Raw genomic sequence first — 21,727 nt, forward strand, 5'->3', positions numbered from 1 at the left:
GTTTATGCAAGAGACCTATCTGCCAAGAGCGGTGGCTGGCTGACAGGACATAAATGCATGGTCCGATGGCAACGCGTGCTTTCAAGCAACATGCGATGATCGCGCAATAGAGCTTGTAAATCCGTCGGAAGTGAGGCGCGAGTGGGTATCGGGCTCATGGCTAGATTAATCATAAATGATAATGGGTCACTATTGGGCCATGACATATTATTGGATCCGAGGTCGCATACGTTCTGTCAAGTTTGTCCGATTGGAGTCACGCTTTAGCGTAACCTTAGACCGAATACGCAGCGGGCTTCATGCCAGAGACCATGGGATTCCTACACAGCTGAGTAAGGGCGGACGTACAGTCTGGGATCCTCAACGTTGGAGAGCTCATCCAACGCAGTAAGCCTTGATCCTTGTTTCATGTCCAGGGATCTCAGGAATCGAGCAGCCTTGATTGGCCACCAAAATAGATCACCCGTCAGCGCATTTAGAGGACATCGAGAATGCAAGCTTCTACGCCCTACCGGCTACTCAACGGACTTTTTTACACGGACCTTAGCAGCTGTCTACCTAGTCATTGCAGAATTCTCGCAGCATGCGAGGTCAGTTGCAAGTGATTGGCTACTGCCTAAATATTGTGAATGATGCAATCAGCGATTTCAACCAATCTTTGCTTGGAAGAAAGGTGCTCGCCAATTATAGATTGTTCATCGCATTGCTCCGTGTCAAAGTCATCGAAATTCTGCACACCCCTTGTAAAAGAAAAAAGTTCAGTCAGAGATGACTGAGCAATATGGAGCCATCGGACAAAGGAATTTGCCACGGTGACCGTGGAAGTAAAACAATTGCTGTTGCCTGAGAATCTCACCCCTCCAGCATGGTGGTGGAAAGAGAATTTGAGATGGCCAAGAAACTTCCCCAAAATACAAGGCTTGTTGAGAACCATTTTTAATCATTAATATTCAGCGGTATACTGTCGTATGCGAATCGACAATTCGAGCCACTTGAGCATGCAAAATACTTCACGACGTTCATTGGGCATAGACGTTCCTTGCCATCAGGTATTTATGGATTGTCTGCTTCAGTTCACCTTACTAGGTCTCAAATAATACGACACAAACAAGCGCTCCTCTTCACCATCGCCTGGCTGGCTGATACGGTGCACCGGCGAGTGCAGACGGCCATTAGTTCGGGTTTGAACATGGTCCGCAATGTTGACCAGAACGCAGTCAGCTTTGGGTTCGATCCACAGCCATTCTTTGCTTTCTCTGGACTGCATTTGACTTGCCCACTTCTCACACCACAGTAGGGTGATCGAGCCGGTGTCGGTATGGGTGGTGTCTGGCATATCGGCCGCAAGTGGCTTTGTTGGAGCAGACACAAACTTGATCCCCGAGTCGCTTTGTATGTCTGGGTGATGATCGTCCTCCAAGATCGAGAATTCTGACGAGCCGAGACCATTGACGAGATTGCGGAGACATGTCCGAACAATCTCGTTGCACAAATTGGCAAGTTCTAACGTCGCCTCACGATGATTTGCGAATGGCATTGGGAGAACGATGTCGCTTTGCTCATCTCGCGCAATCTAGAGAAAAGTAAGAAAATGAAGGAGGTATGTAGACTGAGGGAGGAGTTTTCACATACCTCGAAAGATTCCACACCACCCGACTTGTATCTAGAGCAATACCATATCGGATTAGCTGAGCGGAGCTCTGAAACGGGACCATGGCCGATTGCTCTTACCCCCTGTCTATGCCCTCCCTAAAAGCGAGCATCTTCTCGTCTTTGGATTTATTAAAGAACTCATGGCAATTCCGATACGCAGTTTGGAGATAGCCGGTAAGAGTTGGAGAAATCTCGTCCGGAAAATCGAGATAGAAAAATCCCTTCGTCTCTGCAGCTTTCAAGAGTTTCGCCATTTCGGAGGGATCATTTTTCACGAGTTCCCCATATCGGATCACATCGAGATCGGCCAAATTCAGGGATTGGTCCCCAACCATCATCGTTGGGTTCGAGGCCACAGAGGTAACGGTTTGAGACATGCTGGGTTGAGTATTCTCGCACGCGAATGATCGGTCTAAGGGAAGATTGACTTTGTTGTTTAATCTCGTGCGTGCTGTGTTAAATAGGTTCACTGAGCGTACCAAGGCTCAGCGTTTCCTCGTGGAATTTGATACGAATGGGTTCCTATGTGATAGGTCGGACCATTCACTTCCTCGATGACAAAGCCGGGACGAGACACCCTGATGGATGATCCATCCGCCCGTAGGTATGTACATGGAAATTGCCTATTCAGGTCAAGAGATCGTGATGTTGACCAAAAATTCGCATTTCAATCCTACACTTTTCCACGATGTAGCAGTGTTCGGCCGAGTAGGCCCATGTCAAGACCTGGATTCTTGCCGATTTCGGAGATCACTGCAGATCCGAAGCAAAGAAGTTGGCGACAGAGGTCGATGTCTGACCACAGACATGCGCCTTGATCAATCCCTGCGTGGCTGCACACAAAGTACATACACCTCTCCTGGCCCTTCCGCTGCACTGACCTTTTCTTTGCTGTTACCGAATAGGATTTGGTCATCGATTGCCACGGCAGGCTGGCCTGCGTACAGCAGAGAAGCCGAAGGCTGGTTTATTTCTTACATATGCACCGGAGATTGGGACTATTGCCTGCACTCTGCAGGATGAATGTAACCTGCATCTCAGCCCGGAGATGTGGATGACCATGCCCTGGCGGTGAGGCCAGTCGATCCCCTTTAGTCTTGACACGTGTTGGGCGACCTCGAAAGTGACTTTCTTCTCGGTGGGCGGGTAAACGCGGGTTCTCCGGATGATCGCATGGCCCGACCCACCAGCGGCTTCTTCCCCGTGATCTCGGGGGTTCTGACGCATCGTAATACCGCCCCACCCAGCAAAAGGTACCTCACGTCTAGACTTCTGTGACTGGTCTGGCTCCACCCACTGCTGATTTCGACAACTCCGCAGAAATATGCACGACCTCCGAAGGATCGTCTGCAGCAGATCTCAAACGAGTGCTGATTCCCCTGCGGAATGGAATGTGTCAGAAACTCTGTCTGGTCCTCTCGGAGGAATACATCTGGCCTCGAGATTGGGTAGCCCAAGTGGTGGCGATAACCTCAATCAAGCGGTGCTGATTGTCAGTTCGGAAAAGGTTCAGCTCTCTCGGCAGCATATCGAGATCGGACGTGAGGACCGCCCAATTGCCGATTCTGAATTGCGACACTTCAGTGGCTCTGAATCGGCTACGTTGCTCAATCGCTGGGATTTGCGATTTGCGATGCCACGATGCCCTTTGCCCGCACAACAGGGTCCCGGTCATTCGGTTGATCCCCAGTGGAGTTAGAGGTCTGTAAGCGTGCATGTGGGCAGGTTTCTTCATTGGGAGAACACTATCAACCTTTGCGCAGCTCACTTTTTTCTGCTTTCTGCCAAATATCTATTCTGTCGTCCCAAACGCGGTGTCTTGATTCTGGCTCTCTTTGGTTGTGTCTACCGTCGGTCCCATGTCGTCTTTCAGTGAACTCCGAGGAATTCCGCTTCCCAATCCAGAGGCGTCCCTCAATGATGTCCTGGCTCACAATATCAGGACACATCCAGACGTTCTAGCTCTTGTGAGCACCCAGCAGCCTTCCTCGCTGTACGGAATTTCCGATTCGCCCGCCACTGATGCAGCTTCGGAATCTGGCTGTTTGCGATGGACATATCAAGACCTTGATGTCGCCATTAATCGTTTCGTGGCCGGTCTGCGAGACCAAGGGCTTGATAGAGGAGATCCCTTGATCTGCTTCATGCCCAATACCGCCGAGTACGTGATAGCCACATGGGCCGCGTATCGAATCGGTTGCGCCTACGTACCCATCAATCCTAGAACCTTGTCGAACGCTGGAGAAATTAGACACATCCTTCACCTCGTGAGAAAGGAGTGCCCTTCTGATAATATTGGCGTGATTGCCGGATCATCTGACTTGTGTGCGCGAATCGAAGAGTTTACTTCTGATCTCGAATGCAAGAGGATACTGGTCGAAGGGGAAAGGGATGGATGGATCCCATTCAAAAACCTCGTCATGAGATCTGCCAATGGCGTGAAGAGCCTCTGCAGAGAACATCACGAACAAGTCTCGGATAAAACACTTTTTTTCACCAGTGGAACTACCTCTCTCCCTAAGGGATGTGTGATGCCCTCGGCGTACGGCTTTTCGGCCGCTCTACGGTGGCGTCAAAGTCATGCTTCCATGTTGCCGGGGGACCGAGTACTATTCACTCTTCCCAATAATCACGGATTTGGCTGGGTCTGTATCATGTCGGCATTCCTCAATGCTGCCACGGTGGTACTTCCAGGACCCAAATTCGTTCCAGAAACTGTGGTTAAGACCATTTGGGAAGAGCAAGTCAGCCATGCTGGTTTAGTCCCAACCATGCTGTATGCCCTCAGTAATGTGCCACTCGAGTCTCGGAAGCTGAGCTGCTTGAAGCGCATCGTAATGGGTGGGTCAACTCCCACTGAGGAAGTCATCAAGATCTGCCTGGAAACCCTTGGCGCCACCGGAGTTGAAAACCTCTACGGCATGACCGAGGGCCTTCTAGTGTCTTCTGACGTGGTGCAGTCTGCCGAAGAGCTGATTCACGGTCGAGACGTTGCTGTTGGCACGCCGCTCCCTGGGATGGTGGTCCGTCTCTTCGCCAAAGACTCCACTGCACCCGTCCAGATTGGAGAGGCCGGGGAGCTGCATTTCTCGGGCCCCAGTCTAATCGATGGATACGTCGGTGGAGAGGAAAGTGGAAGCTCATCCAAGAATCTCAACAGTGACTTCTACAAAGATGAAGATGGCCGACCTTGGTTTCGCAGTGGCGACAAAGTCTTTCTCGGCAATGACAATCGTCTGTATCTCATTGGGAGATACAAGGACACGATTATTCGTGGGGGTGAAAACATTGAACCCTCTGCGATTGAAGCCGTACTCGGCGCACTACCTGATATCAAACATCTTCAACCACAGGTGGTTCGCGCACCAGACCGCATCGCTGGCGAGATCCCCGTTGTTGTGGTGAATCAGCAAGTCAACGCGGAGACCGTCGAGAGCGTGAAAGAAGCGATTTTGACATCGATGGGCGATCTCTACGTTCCAGCGGATGTGATTTCCATACAACAACTTGGTCACGACGAGTATCCAAAAACAGCAGCTGGAAAAGTGCAGAAATCGAAGATTGAAGTCTTGATCAAAGAGTACTGTGAGAAGCAAAATGCGCAAGAGGATCTGAGGGTGAACGGTAGCGTTTCGGGGCCACAGGTCTCCCAAGCGCTCTGCATGGCCATTGAGAAGGAGAAAGGTATTCAAGTCGACTTATCAAGTCGAATGATTGAGATGGGTGTCGACTCCATTCGATCGATTGCAATTCTGAAACGGGTCCAGAACTCCACCGGGGTATCCTTGCCGTCCTCAGTGTTTTTCACACAAGCGACGCTTGGTGCGATCTGCCAGCAGATCAGTTCGACCGATCTCGCCGACTTTGCAAACTTCACGCCGATCATGGAGGATGCTCCCAGTGATCGTTGTTTCTCTGTGCTATTACAGGGCACTCCCAAAGCAGGTGTCCCCTCTCTCTTTCTCACGCCCCCCGGTTCGGGCAATGCCTACGTGTATCGGACAATTCCCAAATTCGCCGATGACCGTGCCGTCTACAGCTTCGGATCCCCATTCCTGATGACAAAGTTGGAGTCGTCTTGGACCATAGAAGAAACTGCGACAATTTATGCCAACACTATCGAAGGCCTCGATCCGGAGGGCCCTTACATTCTGTGCGGCTGGTCAATGGGAACGGCCACAGCCTATGAGACTGCATACCAACTCCATGAACGAGGCAAAAGGGTGCTGGGGATCATTATGCTAGATCTTGCCCTACCTCGACCACTTGAAACGATTCCCGAGGCATCTGTGGAGCTGTTTCAAATGATGGGAGTGTTTCCTCCTATTCGTCGCGCTGGTAAACCCGACGTGGAGATTCCGATGTTTCGCAAAAAGCATCGTGTAGCGGCGTACTATGCGAAGATGAAATACAAACCTCGTGCTTTTGATACTTTGAGCAAAGAAGGCCGACCGCGGATATTCGTCATATGGGCCGGACACGGTGACCATGATCGGATGGCAGCCTCGGTTCGAGAAGCAACCGAGCTCCTGGAAAAAGAAGGACCGGGAAAGCAGCTGGCAATTAGCACCGACTGGCTCTCTGATCCACGAGAGTCATTTGATGCTGGAGGCTGGGACGAGATGGTGGGTCCTGAAAATGTTGAATGGGGGGTGGTTGAAGATGCAGACCATGACACTCTGATTGAGTCCGAGGAGCTTGTAAGTCCCAGAGAGCATCATCCCCATATGAAATTTGACCTTCGTTCCGTGGGTTTCATTTTGACTTACCGATCATTACGCAGGTTGTGTTTACAAAGGATCTCATGGAGAAGGCGATTCAGAGATGGGTACAGGAAGCAAAGCCCAAATGCATTCATTGTGGATAAAACGACGAGTCTTCGTGGGCAATGGCCGATGCAATCAAGCCACCAGTATGTGCAGCCCTCTGGTGGTCTGTCAGGTCTTGTGTACCCTAAATTTCCGTGGAGCCTCTTGTCTCTGAATGTGATATCGTCAACGCTCAATCAAGATACTCGCAACCGGTACTATATCCAAATTTTAAAAGGAACACAATATCCATTCAAGTCACCTGAGTATCTTGTCTCACCTACGTCCGCTATAGAATTTTTATAGACTCACTTAGAAAATGAGGCTTTATTCCAATGTTATAGTCAATATTTAGGCCTCGTGGAGACGCTCGGAACTGAGCAATTGACCTTATCCTACGTTCACAATAAGTCGATGGTGGTCTAGCAGACCCACCTATCTTTTCCGTCATCTGAAATCTGCCGACTTCGTGATTGTGGCGTTCACGCCGAACCTGCAACTCGTAGGTGTGTTTGACCTTCAAGCCAGGAGCCGCGCGGCGAAAGAATTGCACTTGAGTTAGTCACGAGTGCAGTCAAATATTATCTCATTTTAGGCCGCCCAAGCGCCTCGGTTAACCCTTCTACACCAGTTAAGTACCCATCCAGTTCAACAACGTGTCCGAGCTGAAGGGCTGGTTCAACTACAAGTTGAACATTTGTGAAAAGTTCAAGCATGCGCCACAAGATCTGGTTCCGTTCCAATTAGTTCACGCAGTTTGCTCTCTTTTTTTTACCCATCACAGGACATCAGTCTGCGAAACCTCATTCTGGACTGAACGGGACGGCAGCTCTACAGTCTCAATCGCAGTTTGTCAACTTGAATGACATGGTGCTTTCATTGCTCCCGCAATACCCTTTGGAAGAACGGCAATTAGATTCCATTGGATATGGTCACTCAATAGCTGCACTGGCTTAAATTGAGCGGGCATCGCATATGGAGGCTTATATACATCTGAGCACTCCGCCCGAGGACTTTCCTCTGCCTGTCAACAGAGTACACCATCACCCACTCTACCATGTACGTAGTATTCATATTGATATAGTGGAATCCAACTGGCTAACAGCCCGTTCATCCTTGTAAAGCTTGCTTTTGCTTCCATCGCTAGCTACTATTCTTTGCCCTCGTACCCTCCACCAAAAGTCTGCCGAGTCGACACAACTCCAGTATGTTAGATTCATGGATGTGGATATTATTTGATGCAGCCCCTACCTACTGGAGCTTGCCATTCCAGACTCCCAGCCTAATGAAATTCCTTTCAGCTCTCCATAAAGCATCATCAACCTTTTGTTTCTCGGAGATTCCCGTCCCTACAGTAGCTTGCGGCTAGCGATCTTGGCGGAAATCTCCGATTCTGCATAAGCGATACAGGCCCGATCCATAATAAACCGAAGTGATCAGAAGGCCGAAACCAATGGTCAGAAGAATCCTCGACATCCATTTTTGAATGTAGGTCTTGCAAGCGACTGGAGAACACTAATGGCTAGTGATCTTTTAGCCTCGAGCCTGTGTGGAGACTTTAGTGTCAGACTAGTGAACCTACATACCCTGTCATGAGTGGCAATGATCGCTCCAGAGTGGACTCGTCACTTTTACAGAATGGATCGCGTCCCAGCAGATCGGAGCTTCCCGTTCTCAGCTGAACTTCAGATGCAGCCACTGTGACTCGCCCAAGCTGGATATGTGATGGATTCAATATTGCATTATGTATTATTATCTTCATTATTTTGACTGCTATGTACTTTTTGCGGGCGAGTGCCGGGATGGTTGGTCAATGGTGTGACCATTCAGAGCCAGATAGGCTTCATGTCTGCTGTCGATCTCGTTTCCTCGACAAGAAACAGATCGAGACAATGGCAAGTACTCCGTTGAGAACACCTGTGAGATGTTAGCCAGACGTCTCGGGTCGACTTAGGAAGAAAAAAAAGAAAAAGAAGGGTATCGACTCACTCCAACTCCAACACATGGAATTGTATCCAAAGGTTTCTTTGATGAAACCTCCGATAACAGGACCGAGAACGGTCCCAAGCGAGGCAGCGACCTCGATCAGAGAGACAACACGAGACATGCCTCCATCCGACCCAAAAATCCCAGGCGACTCTTCTTGATATAATTTGACAACGACTATATCACAGGTTAGTCTCAAAACCACGCGAGTAAATACTAGTCCAGCCACCTACTAGACAATTCAACACTGCCCACATTCATGAACGGCTGGGCAACACCAATCGCAAGCACGCAGCCGGTGTACAAAATGTCACCCCCGCTTGTCGGACTCGTCCATGAGAAGGCTTTAGTTCCGACAAGGCCCAATAGTCCAAAGACGATGACTTGGAAAAAAGAAGACACGGCTGCAGGTGTTTTAACCCCATGTCGGTCTCGTAACCATCCCGCGATGGGACTGAACACAAGGGTTGGCAGGATCAGACAGGCAAATAAGCCACCACTCTCCCGAGATCCCCAGCCGAACTCTTCTTCAATAAACAGTGGTAGCGTAGCATGGAAACTGGTGGCTATCGTTTTGGTCGCGATGCCGATAAACAGCGCAGCGAGAGCGCGCTCGTCGGTCAAAATCACCCGCCAAAAGTTTTGAGCTACGGGGCCGGATTTGGTATCCTCAGTCGAGCCCAAGAGAGGCGCCGTGACATCGTCGCACATTTCTGACCTCGGCATGTGTTCTTTGTCGCGCTTGCCTATTTGAGGACCATTCTCGACCATAATGAAACGTGCCAGGAGGTCCAGTCCGAGAAGCGCAACAGGTAAAGCCCATGCAGTCCAGTAGCCAAAGTATTCCAGAACTAGACCCGAAACCAGTGGCCCCCCGATCAGACCAGCCGAGATGAAAGACATCATGATGCCTTGAATCTTTCCCATGTGGCTCCGATCCGTATTGTCCGCCACGGTCGCACAGCCAACAATCCAGACCGATGCTCCAGCGAGACCCTGCATTACACGACCGGCAAACAACACAGGGATCGAAGTGGCAGCAGCCACCATGCCGGTGCCCACGATACACGCGAGCAGCGAAAGCTGAAGGGGAATTTTGCGACTCGAGATTTTATCCGCAAAGTGGCCGATGACGGGGCCCGCGATCACCGAGACTATTCCGTGGACAGCAAGGACATTGGACATGAGTTTTTGCAGCTTCTCGTGGGGTACGCTGAGTCGCGATCCTAGCATGTACGGCAGCATCGGGACGAGAAAGCCGTACAGGAAGGTCTCTATACTTCAGTCAGCCATCAAGTCGGTCAGCTGCGCGAGGAAGGGTACGAGCCTGCGAACAAAGCCAGTCCGATGGTCACAAGAATGAACCATTTCGACGAGCGCCAGCTGAGGCCAAAGCCTCGAATGTTGGATACGAACTTCCCCATGCCGGTCGGTGGCTCTCTCTCTCTAAGCCGAGAAAGGTTGCGCGACAGACCTCAGACCAGAACATACAAAGACAATAAATAGATCTTGATAAGCAACAGTGCTTTGCACATCGACGCCTATCAGACTGGCTGTGATGTTCCCCTCCCCCCTGACGAAGATAATAAAACATAAAAAGACCTGGCAAATGAGGCCCTAATGCAAGGACAATCGGTTAGGTGGTGCCGAGTGGGCCCTCCGAACCCTACCATCGAGTGCGAGATCGCCGACTTGGGTAATCCAGGGAGTGGAATGGAAAAAGTAAAAATACGATGACATCGGCGTGGGAACATCGGCAGCTCAAATCTCGGCTTGATTGGCCTGATGCAAGGCTGCACTCAGCCTGGTGGAGGCAAGGAAGTGAGCTGTCTGATGTCCAGAACCAATAAAGCACGAAAAGATCGAGTATCCAGCTGAATGTGTTCAGAAAACAGACTTTGAAGATCAACTTCGTCTTTCAGAGGGCCGGTTGTTCCCTGGTTGGATCCCAGCCCCTCACAAACCTGCGGGGAGATCTTTGTCAAGCGTATGGCCAGATTAGCCATACCCATCAGTATGTAAATATTAAGCCATGGGATTGGTCTCGGAGTTGATTACGCAGATCATGGTTCGTAGGAAGGAATGTGGCGCAGATTTCATTTCAAATTGGGCCAGCCCCGTACCCATGCAAGAGTGCTATCGACCGGGCACAACAATCAGGCGTCAGACTGTCGGACAGGCAGGAGGGATCGATTTGCCTCATATTCCTGTTGGCCCTAACCTACCCTTCTGTAATGGCCCATTTCAGAACAGCGAAGCCCGTCGAGCGGTACACACCGTTAATCAACGTGGGTGGGCTCATAGCGATAGGTCCAGTGTCGTACAACTACCATCCGCCAAGGTTTCTTGGTCAGTCGTGATCGTATTAGTTTGTTCAACGTAGCAATAACTCCGATCATTCAGCACGTTCATAGAAAGCATCGGCCTCGAGAGAGGGATGTGATGGCGTATGCCGTTGCTGGAAATCCATTGTTCATGTTGCAGTTGATTTCAACGCGTGCATGAACCCGATTTTCTCTCTTCCACTTGTGCACCAACCACATGACTGGATCCTCAAATCGGATCTTGATGTTGATCTTTTGATCTGTAAGCCCAAACTCAACTGACCTCACCGTGCATGCGTCTCTCTTTTGATGAGCAAATCACTTTCTGTCCTGGGAAACAGTCGTCAGCAGTAGATCATTAGAGCATCACTCTAGTGTGGTTTTCCAGGTCGCTCTCGATGTTTGTCCTTCCGCACGCTTACGAGGACGTAACATCATGAACCCTTCAACACAAGAAGCAACTTTTTTGTCTCATTTAGGTTGTCACTCCCAAAACAGTTTCTTGCGGAGTGGGCGTACAAAACATGCATTGTACCGGCCACTTGCTAATTTCCTGTCGCGTGTAAACAAAAGAACGAGAGGGTTTTACATGCAGTATGCGCGATGTGCATCTGCACAGCTGCGCAGCTGCATCAGCCACGAAGATGGCATGGGTAAGTCACAAAATCGATGTTGTCTGCCCAATCAACCAGATTGAATGACGCTGCGAGTCCTTGAAGATTGAATCGTATCGCATTATGTTTGACCACATGAAGAGGGATGTTTGAGATCCAATGAGAATTCGATAAGATGATAAGATCAAATTAATGCCCTTCGAGATCAAACGCTCCAAAGCTGCAGTACGATGTCGTGGGGATATCAGCCGAAAGCATCCGTTCCCATCCACCGAACTTCATCGGCTTGCCGTGCCAATGCCCGCCGCATCATATCCTCATAGTGCTGTTCCTTCTCCATCTCATCGTGGAGCTTTTGTCGTGCAGCGGCTCGAGCGTCCTCGTCCAATTCAAGTTCTATGACGCTATCATTCTCATCTTCCTCTTGAACACAATCAGTCCTGACCGGTATCGAGAATTTCAAACGACCAATGCGTTCACCCGTCCACACAAGCAGCTCATCTCCGCTCAAGGCCTCGCCGGTGGGAAGGATTTTACGGGCCACTTCGCCGCTGTGATCTTGCGACGAGTGCCGCCAGAGTCCGCCTTCATCTTCCTGTTCGTCCTGTTCCGATGATCGGAGGGCGGTGCAGATGTCAGATTTTGAAAATGGAATTTGAGGGTGCGAAGTGCTGATGTTCCACGACCGGACTTCTGAGCGACCATTGCGCTCTACCCATTTGATATTGCCTTCAGAGTCCGAATAGACAAGACGATTCCCATGCGACGCAACCGAGAGCAGTTTGGAGCGGCCCGCACTTTGTCGATTTTTGTGCTGTAGGCTGAGTTTTGACTCGACATCGGTGCCGATCTCCTGTGACATAGCCTTCAATGTGTATGTTTCTAGTGAGCCTCGGCCATTATACTCACCGCATGCGACCACATTGTGAGATCCGGGATATGTTTTGTCAGGCAGGTCGGAGGTTCTGGGTCCTGGAACCGAAGCCAAGCTGCATAAGCGGCCTCCAGAGTGGACAGTGCCCTGCAAGCGAGGAAAGAAGCGACGATCGTAGCAGAGAATGCTGGGAAATCTGCCCGCCAGAATAATTGAGTTGACATGAGGCGCCGGAGGGTGAAGAACCGAGAGGGGCCCAGGTTGAAATAGAGGCGCGTAATCCTCTCCGGTGGTTGAATCGGGGCTGCGAATGCGGGCAGGCAGTGATTGTCCGTTGACTTGGAGCTGAAGTAAGCGCGACCCTGGCCGAGCAAATAGATTCGGTTCCGTCACGCAAATCGAGGAGCGCTTCTCACAGCGTAGACTGATTGCCTCGGCTTCCTCGTGGGCGGACAACCGGGCGTCGTAAATCTGCAAGCTGAGCGTTGTTGCGAGAGTGAGTGGAACAGAATAGTCTGTCTCCTGGGAGAGCGCAAAGATCGACCAAGGGTATCGTTGTTGCGATACGACCTTCAAGGTCTCCAGATCGACCTCGTTCAGAACGTTCCCCACAGCCAGGTACGCCCTGCGTTGGAAGGAATCTATTGAGACGCCTTCTCCCAGATCGAGGAAATGCAGTCCTGGCTGACCAGCCGAAAATTCTCTGCCGGGACGAAGGCTCGTTGTGAGGATGCCCGGCTCACTTTTGCCCAGAATCCCACCTCGTACGGACTGGGAGTCCGATTGGCGAGAGCGACTGAGATTCCAGATACAGACAGTACCATCATCCAGAGGCGCTACTATCTTGTCGTCCTTCGCAGCGCTCCAGTCCTTGAATAGCCCCATTCCCTTGATCTCGTGCACATCCTTCCCCCGGCTTTGTCTGCCAGGCTTTGTAGGCTGTTGGATCCATGAGAATGACATGGGCCCGTGGCGGGCAATGTACTCGGAGTACCAATCCACCTGTTCCCCACCCAGAGAAGAATCCCAGTCGGCAGCAGCCCTGGCCAAGTCACCCGGTGACGTTCTCCGGGCCTCATTTGATACTGCATTTTCGGGCGATGGTCCAGGAGGCTGTATTAAATCTCGCAATGAGCTGTGACCGAGTGTACTTAAAGTCGCAGTGGGGTTGAGTAAAAGACTCTCCGGGTTTCGGTCATGGGGAGAACGGGCAGCCTGCCGTGCAGCCCACGACTGCTCATAGCAATGCAGTCTCCATGAATTGTTGTCCCGGGCCAATCGGAACAGCTTCTTACAAACAAGTTGCAACTTCACCTTCTCGTGTATTGTCAAAACTATCCTCCATGGTCAGCTGGTGCTTATTTTCAGGGAGGGCAAGCCTGTGACACAATCGCAGAGAGAAAAAGAGGAAGATGCTTCGAGGGTGCGGGGAACACGCGAGAGGGAAAGATTGCGGCGGGCTCTTACGGTCGACGATTTTGGTCAAGATCTCTACCGGCAACGAGTCCATGAGGAGAATTCAGGGGGCCACTGCATTGAGGGCTGGTCATTAACTATCTTTCGAAGGTGACTTGTGTATGGAGCAGCTCCATTGTAGCTTCGTTGAATTTTCAGAGGCTTCGCTGAGCTTGCGACCTGCGCCTGCTATCGTCACGTGGTCGCGAGCAAAGAGGCCGTCGATGGCTTGACCCAAAGTGAGATGTTATCCTACAAGCAAATGCCGTCGTTCTCGCCCTCTTCTAGCGAGCATGCGAGGCTCTCTATCGAATGATGAATGTGCAGGACTGACCAGGGAGCTAATACGAAAGGATCTATCGATCTGGCAAATATCATTTGACAGTTGCACATGGTGAAATTTACCCTTTCTTTTGAGATCGACTCGTCTACAGCAACTCGGACATTTGTCCGCTGCACGCTAGTGCCTTGGTCGACATCACCCAGCGCACACTTGCCCGATTCATTATAGCAGAAAGACATGCATATACTGCGGCCAAAGCACGTAAACTATTGATGATTGACATCATCCACCTCGCCCATTCACAGTAGGCTGGAGTTCACAAAAATAGAGTTTTATTATCGGCAGACAATGTCTCCAAAGCTGGAGCGGCCATATCATTCATCCGGTTTAAAGACCGCGTCCTTGCAGAGAATGGTCACCTTTTTAAAAAAGCGACGCCACTCCAAGGGATCCCCCTTGATCTTCAAAAATTCAAGTTCGAAGAGCCCCTCGGAAACGCACTCGATGACAACCTTGCCGTGAAGAGGACATCCTCGACCATCCTTGGTGACAACGCGAATGGTTGCGGAAAGGTCAACAGACCTGACCGCGGGCACCGAGGGAACGGGAACTCCGAGTCGATGGAATGCCTCACAGATCAACGGAACCAGTAACTTCAATTCCCACGCGGAATAGAAGCGAGTGAGCGAGCGAGGTGGAATGATATCTTGGAACCTCTTCGCGTTTTGGGTGCGACTCAAGGGTACGGTCGGCTTTTGAGAGAATTGAGACATTGAAGGCTCGTCTTCCAGATGAGCCGACAGTTCCATATCTTGAGATGAGAAGGGCTTGAGGACTGGCTGAGTAGAACCATGCCCACCCGCCAGATGGGGTAGATGCCAATCCATCACCATGGCGTTTCCAGCCATTTCTGGCTGCGTCGATGACATGGCGCCAAAAGAGCCAGGAGCATGTGCATTCAATTCCAGATCCATGGGGTCACTTCGACTGGCACCGGGTCTTTTCTGAGAGAAGGGATCCTGGCTGAAGTCGATGTGCAGTGATTCAAACATAGACGTGGCCAGATTGACGGGATCCTTCAGCTTCGTGCCATCCGGTGACAGGTATCTGTTGGATCTAGTGTACCAGGGATGCCGTCTCACGTCTTCCAGTGAGAAGCGGCACCTCGGGTCGACCGTCAACATGCCTCGCAGGAGGGATAATGTGGCGGCCGGCAGTTTCTCCCACAGCTCATCAGATGGGCGTGCATTCGTTGTGATGTACTCGTGGAATTCGTAACTGTCGTCCGTGGGGCTGTCCCAGGGCGTATTACCCGCCAAAAGGACAAAGAGGACAATGCCACATGACCAGATGTCGACCAGGTCCGGATGATATCCCGACCCTTTCATCTGACCCCGAGTACTGCACGCAATGACCTCGGGCGCAATATAGGGAGGACTACCACAGAATGTTGTTGACAGCTTCTTGGTCCCTTTGTATTCAAACAGCGTGGCCAAGCCAAAGTCTGCAATCTTAAGATTCCCCTCGCTGGTCAGGAGTATGTTCTCTGGCTTGATATCTCGGTGGCCGACGCCTTTGGAGTGCATGAAGCTGACTGCACTGATGAGCTGCGAGAAGTACACATGGGCAATGTCTTCCCCAACGCCTTCGTCTGCCTCGATCTTGTCAAACAGGTCGCCGCCTTCGGCCAATTCCATTGCAATCCATCGCCATGTATCATCCTCACCGGTCTGATAAAAACTAATAATATTGTTGTGCCCCGTGACGTGCCGATGAACGGTGACTTCGAGGGCTAGTTGCCGGGCACTGATCTTGCCATGACGGGCGGCGTAGTCTTTGTGGATGTATTTGACGGCAAAGACGGGATTGTCGGCGTCGAGGGGAGCGGCCTTCTTGATACTGGGACAAGCAGAGATTTAGAGACCGGGTCAGGAGACAGACTCTCTGGTTACGTTTGGTCCAATTTTTTTTGGACATGGAAGACCCACCAAGCATATGCGCCTTGGCCGATTGTTTCAGAGACGATGCGAAAAGGCACATTAATGGGCAGCGGGGCCAACTGGGAGTGCTGCATTTCTGGGAGGGTGAGATTTTGTAAGGAATGAAAATCACACAGATTCAGATTATCTTGAGAGGCTTAATGAATGAATATCTTCCATTATGTGATGCCAAATGAGCGATGGGCAATAGCAACGACATGGAATGTGTGATGTGAGGTGGGAGGGTGAACGATGCATCGTCGGCGCAAGGGCTGGGCGGGCCACACGCGACTTGTCGTGCGCCCGGACGCGGAACCAGACGCGGAGCCACTTTATCCGTTTTGGGCAATCTGTTGATCGGACAGAGTTCTCTGTGGCCTGTAGCTCGGTGATCGAGGCAGCTGCACCACGAGATCTGAAACCAGCTCAGAGTAATTGAGCCAAATTTTGCATTATATAAGCTTTACATATGAGCATCATTCATTGTAGATTCCAATTTTTGAGCAGACTGATCAGTGGGGAGGGTACAAATCCCCTCACCAACCAGGCTGGGCGTACACCGATTGTATAAAGCTGTGGTCATTTATCCCCGCAGCCTGCATTGTTTTACGATTTGTACCCTAGTGCTCAATTGTCATAAGAGTATATGTGCTGAGCTGTATAGTATTTTTTTCTGCCTTTTATTGATAATATACTCGTAGCTCTAACGTCGTTGATGAGTCGGGTAATCTATGAGGAACAGTGAGGCAGGGATAAGCTCCACTATCAGCTTGGTGTCTTCTGAAAAGTGAGTAGACCAGTCATCAGGTGTCTTTTCTCTCTTGAATCTTTTCAGAATTAAAACTATAGTCCATCGACTTCAGCACGATAGGTAGTACCAGCAGGGACAGTCTCTTAGTCAATTTAATACACAAGCGGGGACCTCTCGTTGCCGGGGACAGTGGAATAAACAAACCCAACCAAACTGATCCGGCGCCCACTTTGCCCCAAAAAAAGAAACGGCCTCAGCATTTAGCTCTTGTCTCTCTCCTGCTCTGTTCATTTTTTTGGCTTCTCCCTTCGCTCATCCCCTCACCTCGGATGGTTGAGCCTCTCAGACTCTATTTTCAATCCTTTCTCAATCTCCTTCCTGTGATCTCTTCGGAACAGCTCTCTCCTCAACCATCAGCTTTGACCTATAGTGGGGTCTCAGAGTGTTCAGATCCATTTCCATTCCAGGACGCACCAGCCCTTGTCCTCTTCCATCCAGGGCCCCAGTTGGACATTCTCAATCTCGATCTCCACATCGGTAGCTTCTGCCAGAGTAGCTCAAGTTTTTCCGAACCCTTCCTTTCGACATCATGGACTACACGATGGAGGACACCCAAAATGCTGTGCCCGAGACCCTCGAGGCTACCAAGCTGAACGGTGCCGGACAGCGCAACGAGACACAGAGCGTGACCAAGCGGTAAGTAGCTTCCTACATCCTTGATTGGATTCCAGCGTCGAAAAACGGTATCATAGACTAATCATGCATCTTCTCCATGTGAAGCTTACAAGCTGAGCTCATGCAGCTGATGATGTCGCCCTCGCCTGGTATCTCTGCATTCCCCAACGCCGACGGCAACCTGCTCTCCTGGACAGCCACTATCACCGGTCCAACCGAGACTCCCTACGAGGGCTTGACTCTCAAGCTCACCTTCGACTTCCCCAATAACTACCCCTATTCTCCACCAACCGTCCTCTTCAAGACACCAATCTATCACCCCAACGTCGACTTTTCCGGTCGCATCTGTCTGGACATCCTCAAGGATAAATGGAGTGCTGTGTATAACGTGCAGACTGTGCTTCTAAGCTTGCAAAGCCTCTTGGGCGAACCCAACAAGTAAGTCTTCAGTCCTGGATCGTCGTTCAGAGTCCCCGCCGGTTCGCAAAGGAGTCCACAACTGACATGGAATGCTAGTGCGAGCCCACTCAACGCACAAGCCGCAGAGCTTTGGGATTCTGACCAAGCCGAGTTCAAGAAGCAAGTCTTGAATCGCCACCGTGACCTGGATGACGAGTAAAGGCACGGGTAGTCGCTTTTGTTGTTCCCCACGTTCTTGCTGCATTAATGGCGGTCGAGGAAATAGGGTCAGGAGGTTCCCCGGCTGGGCGGCCTGGTATCGACCTGGTTTGCTTTTCTTCTTTTCATGGGTATGGATTTTAGGCACGGGGCCGGTGTTGCACGTGCATAATAGCCTTTGTTCTTTGAGCAGGCTCGGTGTTTTTCTTTGGTTTGGTCTTCGTTCACAAGTAGACCATGTTTCAATATCACGGCCAGTTTTCTATTCTTATAATGCGCGGGTACTCGTAGGTGCTGGGAGTTGATGATGCTCCGGACAGGTTATGGTATCCATTGTCATATGCCTCAGGCACATAGATCAGTCTGATCGGGCTCGTAACGTGCAGCTGAATAGAACCAAAGAAGTTTCTGATACAGCTTGCGGTTGCCATGTTCGCATTGAAAATAGTAAATTGCGATCTCTTCCATGAAGCGGCAAAAAGCCTATTAGCACAAGCCTTTTTTGCGTGGACTTCTCAGATCACTATCTCTTCAGGACGACTGGAGATATTGATGGCACAACTGAGCCCATGAATGGCCTACTAGTAGCCCTGTACCTCATCAACCCGACAGCTCCCGTCTGACAGGCGGAGGAAGCTAGGTCATGGTAGGCAGCCCTCATCATGGCTTTTGCCCAGGATGCACAGAATGGATCTCTGCTGGAAGAGAGTGGTCTATGGAATCGCTACCATTACTTACATCCTAAGCAGAAGAGAAACAACTCATTGATTCTTATCCGACCGAGCGGAGTGAAATGGAATAAATTAAAATTCAGGCGATCTCGAGCACATCAAGGGTTTTAACTATACAATATATCTCATGGAGCGAGCAAGAGGAGGATACTCGGGCTCATTTTACGCGGTGGTGAAGTACTGCTTCTCGTCCGTGATAAGCAGACCCGCAATGGTGGCACTCGTGAAAGTACTGATGGCACCAGTGAGCATGGCACTGACAGCGACGCGAGAGACATCACCACTGCGGCCCGGAGAGATTTGGGACAAGACACCAATCTGGTTACCCAGAGAGCCGATGTTGGCGAAACCGCAAAGGGCATAGGTGACAATCAAACGGGAACGATCCGAGAGATCGGCATACTCGGGCTTGGTTTGCAGAGCGTTGTAGGCGACGAATTCGTTCTAAGGACGAACAGAGTTAGCATGATACGAGGATATGAGTGGCGGGATGCGTGTCGTTGTGCAGAGACGGGGAAAGTAGCAAGAACGACATACCGAAACCAGCTTGAGACCGATCAATTGGCCAACCTTGAGGAGGTCACCGTCACGGGAAACACCCAGCAAGAACGCGACAGGGTAGCAGAGGTAGCCCAGAATGAGCTCGAGGGTCAACTCGGGATCATTGATTCCAAGGAAGTGACCCCACCAAGTGAGCAGACCGTTGATCAGAGCGATGAAGGAAATAATGCAAAGCAGGGTCGAGCCGATCATGGCGGCGATCTTCAGACCGAGCCAGGCACCGTTGGCGAAGGCGTGCAGAGCATTACTGGCCCGGTGCTCGTCATTGTCAGGCACGACCACACGACCAGCGGTAAGACTCTCCTCCTCCTCGGGCCAACGGAGCTTGGAGCATGCAAGCGATGCGGGGATACTCATCACACACGAGGAAACAAGAGCCTGGGGGTTGACACCCATGGTGATATACGCGATCAGCACACTACCGGCGATGGTTGCAAAACCGGAGCACATGACCTGGTGCAGCTCGGCCATGGTGAGATGGGCAATGAATGGTCGAATAAGCATGGCCGACTCGCCCTGTCCAATGAAGGGCGAGGCTGCGGCGACAACCGCCTCGGCACCGGAGACGCGCATGCACCAGAAGAAGAAGACGGCAAACTTGGAAACGAACCACTGCAGGACATTTGAGTAGTACAGCAGTTGGACGATTGACACGAAGAAGATGATTGCCGGGATGACACTGATCAGGAACCACACAGACGGCTTGATGGGCTGTTCCAAGTTGTAGAAATTATCCGCAGTGAGGAACTTGACACCATCCTCAGCGAAACCAAGGAGCTCACGGGCGAGCAAAGAGATGAAGTTGAAGATGTCGTAACCAGCCTGGGTGCGGAGCACGAAGAGCGCAATAATGAACTGCACCAACATACCCACAATAACGGTGTGCCAGTTGATCTTCTTGCGGTTGCGCGAGGTCAAGAACAAGACGAACAGGAACACCAGCAGACCGAACAAGCTGACGGCACGGTTGGCGCGCGTGTTGCCCTCGGATTCGGGCGAGGCAAAGGAACCGACCAGCATGACGGCCAAAGTCACAATGGCTCCGGCGAAGGAACGGAACTTCTCCGGGATGGCATTCACAACCGGGGTCGCCGACTTGTTCCAGAGCCAATATACGGGCCGCGTCAACAAGCTGACGGGAACATAGAAGAAGATCAGACGCAGGGTAATGGCCAGGTACAACAGGAATGGGATCAGCCAACCCAGGTCACGATGCTTGACCAGACCAGTAATCCACCAGCTGAGACGGAGAGCATCAGTTCTGAGAGAGAAGAATGCGCTGTGACTTGTCCACTCGGAAAGTCGATCAGGCGCAAAGGTTTCATTATGCTCACTCACCCGGTGAAGAGGATCCAGATTGCAGCATGCATCGCATGTCTCCACTGCTTCAACACCCGTTTGTAGAACGGACGAGGGGCCGGGCTGGTCTCGCCAGCCTCGGCATCCTTCTCCGCCGAACTATGGCTGCGACTGCCATGGTCGAGAGGGGATGGCTCGGGCACGATGGACTTTTCGAAGTTGGCATCCTTGGAGTAGACGATATCATCATCCCGACCCGCCTCGGCGAACGCAGTGTGGTGGTGATGCGCATGGCGATGTTGGTGCTCTGGCTGCAGCGCCGGGTCAAGGTGAACAATATCGTGTTGTTCCGTCGCATTGACCGCGACTTGGTTGGCCTCGGTCATCTTATCAGTCATAGTGTCCAGGCTCAAGGACAGACAATCTGTGCCTCAGCGCGATGTCTCGTGACAACCGTGGACTCGGGTCAAAGTTCGCCTTCAGGAGGACCTGCACCAAGCACGTGAGACGAAACGGTCTATCCTCCTTGTGGTGTGTATCGCGAGGTGGGTAGGGTCCAAGCAGCGACGTTCCAGGACGCACGAGCAGAGAGGCAAAAGGGAAACGAGTAAGAAAAAAATCCCCCAAAGCTGTTGAAAAAATTGAAACACCCCAGAAAATAGACTAGGGGAGCTGCGGAGGTATTAAAGCAAAGTGCCTGAGATCCGTGCCAGCCAATAGCTGAAACGTTACTTCGACCTTTTGAGGCACACGTGCACAGGGTTCTCCGGACAGATTCCTTTGTGTTATCAGAGGGCCGGGGGGAAAGGCTCGAAGGGGATGGTCTAGTTCTTTTTCATGGTGACCATGTGAGATAGGGACCGGGAGGCGAGGCCTTGGTTTATCAGTGGCTGAGACGATACGCAAATTTTTTTCTTTTTCTTTTTTCTTTTTGCCTTTTTTTACTTTGTGCGGGGAAACAACCATCTTACCGTGAGTCGCGCAATACCCTCAGAGGCGCGATAAGTGAAGGAGCGGGTGCTGGGACGGTGGATATCGAAGGAAAATTCTGGAGACGGCATAGGCCAATCGACCTGGAGCTGCTTCGGGCCATTATCCAAGAAAGGCGAATTACGG

At 51.1% G+C, this 21,727-nt stretch overlaps 7 protein-coding genes across 7 annotated transcripts; 2 read left to right on the forward strand and 5 right to left on the reverse strand.

Moving 5' to 3' along the window:
* Positions 1-1,069: 1,069 nt before the first annotated feature.
* POX_a01812 (uncharacterized protein) lies at positions 1,070-2,030 on the reverse strand (the record flags this gene model as incomplete). Its single annotated transcript, XM_050110736.1, has 3 exons — positions 1,070-1,573; positions 1,633-1,663; positions 1,732-2,030. The coding sequence occupies 3 exons, from the start codon at positions 2,028-2,030 to the stop codon at positions 1,070-1,072; spliced, it is 834 nt and encodes a 277-aa protein (XP_049974504.1).
* Positions 2,031-3,512: 1,482 nt separating this feature from the next.
* POX_a01813 (uncharacterized protein) lies at positions 3,513-6,520 on the forward strand (the record flags this gene model as incomplete). Its single annotated transcript, XM_050110737.1, has 2 exons — positions 3,513-6,353; positions 6,437-6,520. The coding sequence occupies 2 exons, from the start codon at positions 3,513-3,515 to the stop codon at positions 6,518-6,520; spliced, it is 2,925 nt and encodes a 974-aa protein (XP_049974505.1).
* Positions 6,521-8,304: 1,784 nt separating this feature from the next.
* Positions 8,305-9,871, reverse strand: POX_a01814 (uncharacterized protein; the record flags this gene model as incomplete). Its single annotated transcript, XM_050110738.1, has 4 exons — positions 8,305-8,378; positions 8,451-8,624; positions 8,681-9,726; positions 9,771-9,871. The coding sequence occupies 4 exons, from the start codon at positions 9,869-9,871 to the stop codon at positions 8,305-8,307; spliced, it is 1,395 nt and encodes a 464-aa protein (XP_049974506.1).
* A 1,758-nt stretch (positions 9,872-11,629) lies between these two features.
* POX_a01815 (uncharacterized protein) lies at positions 11,630-13,769 on the reverse strand (the record flags this gene model as incomplete). The annotated part of the gene is made up of 2 exons (XM_050110739.1): positions 11,630-13,593; positions 13,727-13,769. 2 exons carry the CDS (start codon positions 13,767-13,769, stop codon positions 11,630-11,632), a joined length of 2,007 nt encoding a protein of 668 aa, XP_049974507.1.
* A 602-nt stretch (positions 13,770-14,371) lies between these two features.
* On the reverse strand, positions 14,372-16,071 carry POX_a01816 (uncharacterized protein; the record flags this gene model as incomplete). Its single annotated transcript, XM_050110740.1, has 2 exons — positions 14,372-15,896; positions 15,986-16,071. The coding sequence occupies 2 exons, from the start codon at positions 16,069-16,071 to the stop codon at positions 14,372-14,374; spliced, it is 1,611 nt and encodes a 536-aa protein (XP_049974508.1).
* Positions 16,072-17,316: 1,245 nt separating this feature from the next.
* On the forward strand, positions 17,317-18,021 carry POX_a01817 (Ubiquitin-conjugating enzyme; the record flags this gene model as incomplete). Its single annotated transcript, XM_050110741.1, has 3 exons — positions 17,317-17,423; positions 17,508-17,840; positions 17,919-18,021. The coding sequence occupies 3 exons, from the start codon at positions 17,317-17,319 to the stop codon at positions 18,019-18,021; spliced, it is 543 nt and encodes a 180-aa protein (XP_049974509.1).
* An 892-nt stretch (positions 18,022-18,913) lies between these two features.
* Positions 18,914-21,009, reverse strand: POX_a01818 (uncharacterized protein; the record flags this gene model as incomplete). Its single annotated transcript, XM_050110742.1, has 3 exons — positions 18,914-19,195; positions 19,289-20,573; positions 20,651-21,009. 3 exons carry the CDS (start codon positions 21,007-21,009, stop codon positions 18,914-18,916), a joined length of 1,926 nt encoding a protein of 641 aa, XP_049974510.1.
* Between the last annotated feature and the right edge of the window lie 718 nt (positions 21,010-21,727).

The sequence above is a fragment of the Penicillium oxalicum genome, chromosome I (genome assembly GCF_001723175.1).
Source record: "Penicillium oxalicum strain HP7-1 chromosome I, whole genome shotgun sequence".
Lineage (NCBI taxonomy): Eukaryota > Fungi > Ascomycota > Eurotiomycetes > Eurotiales > Aspergillaceae > Penicillium > Penicillium oxalicum.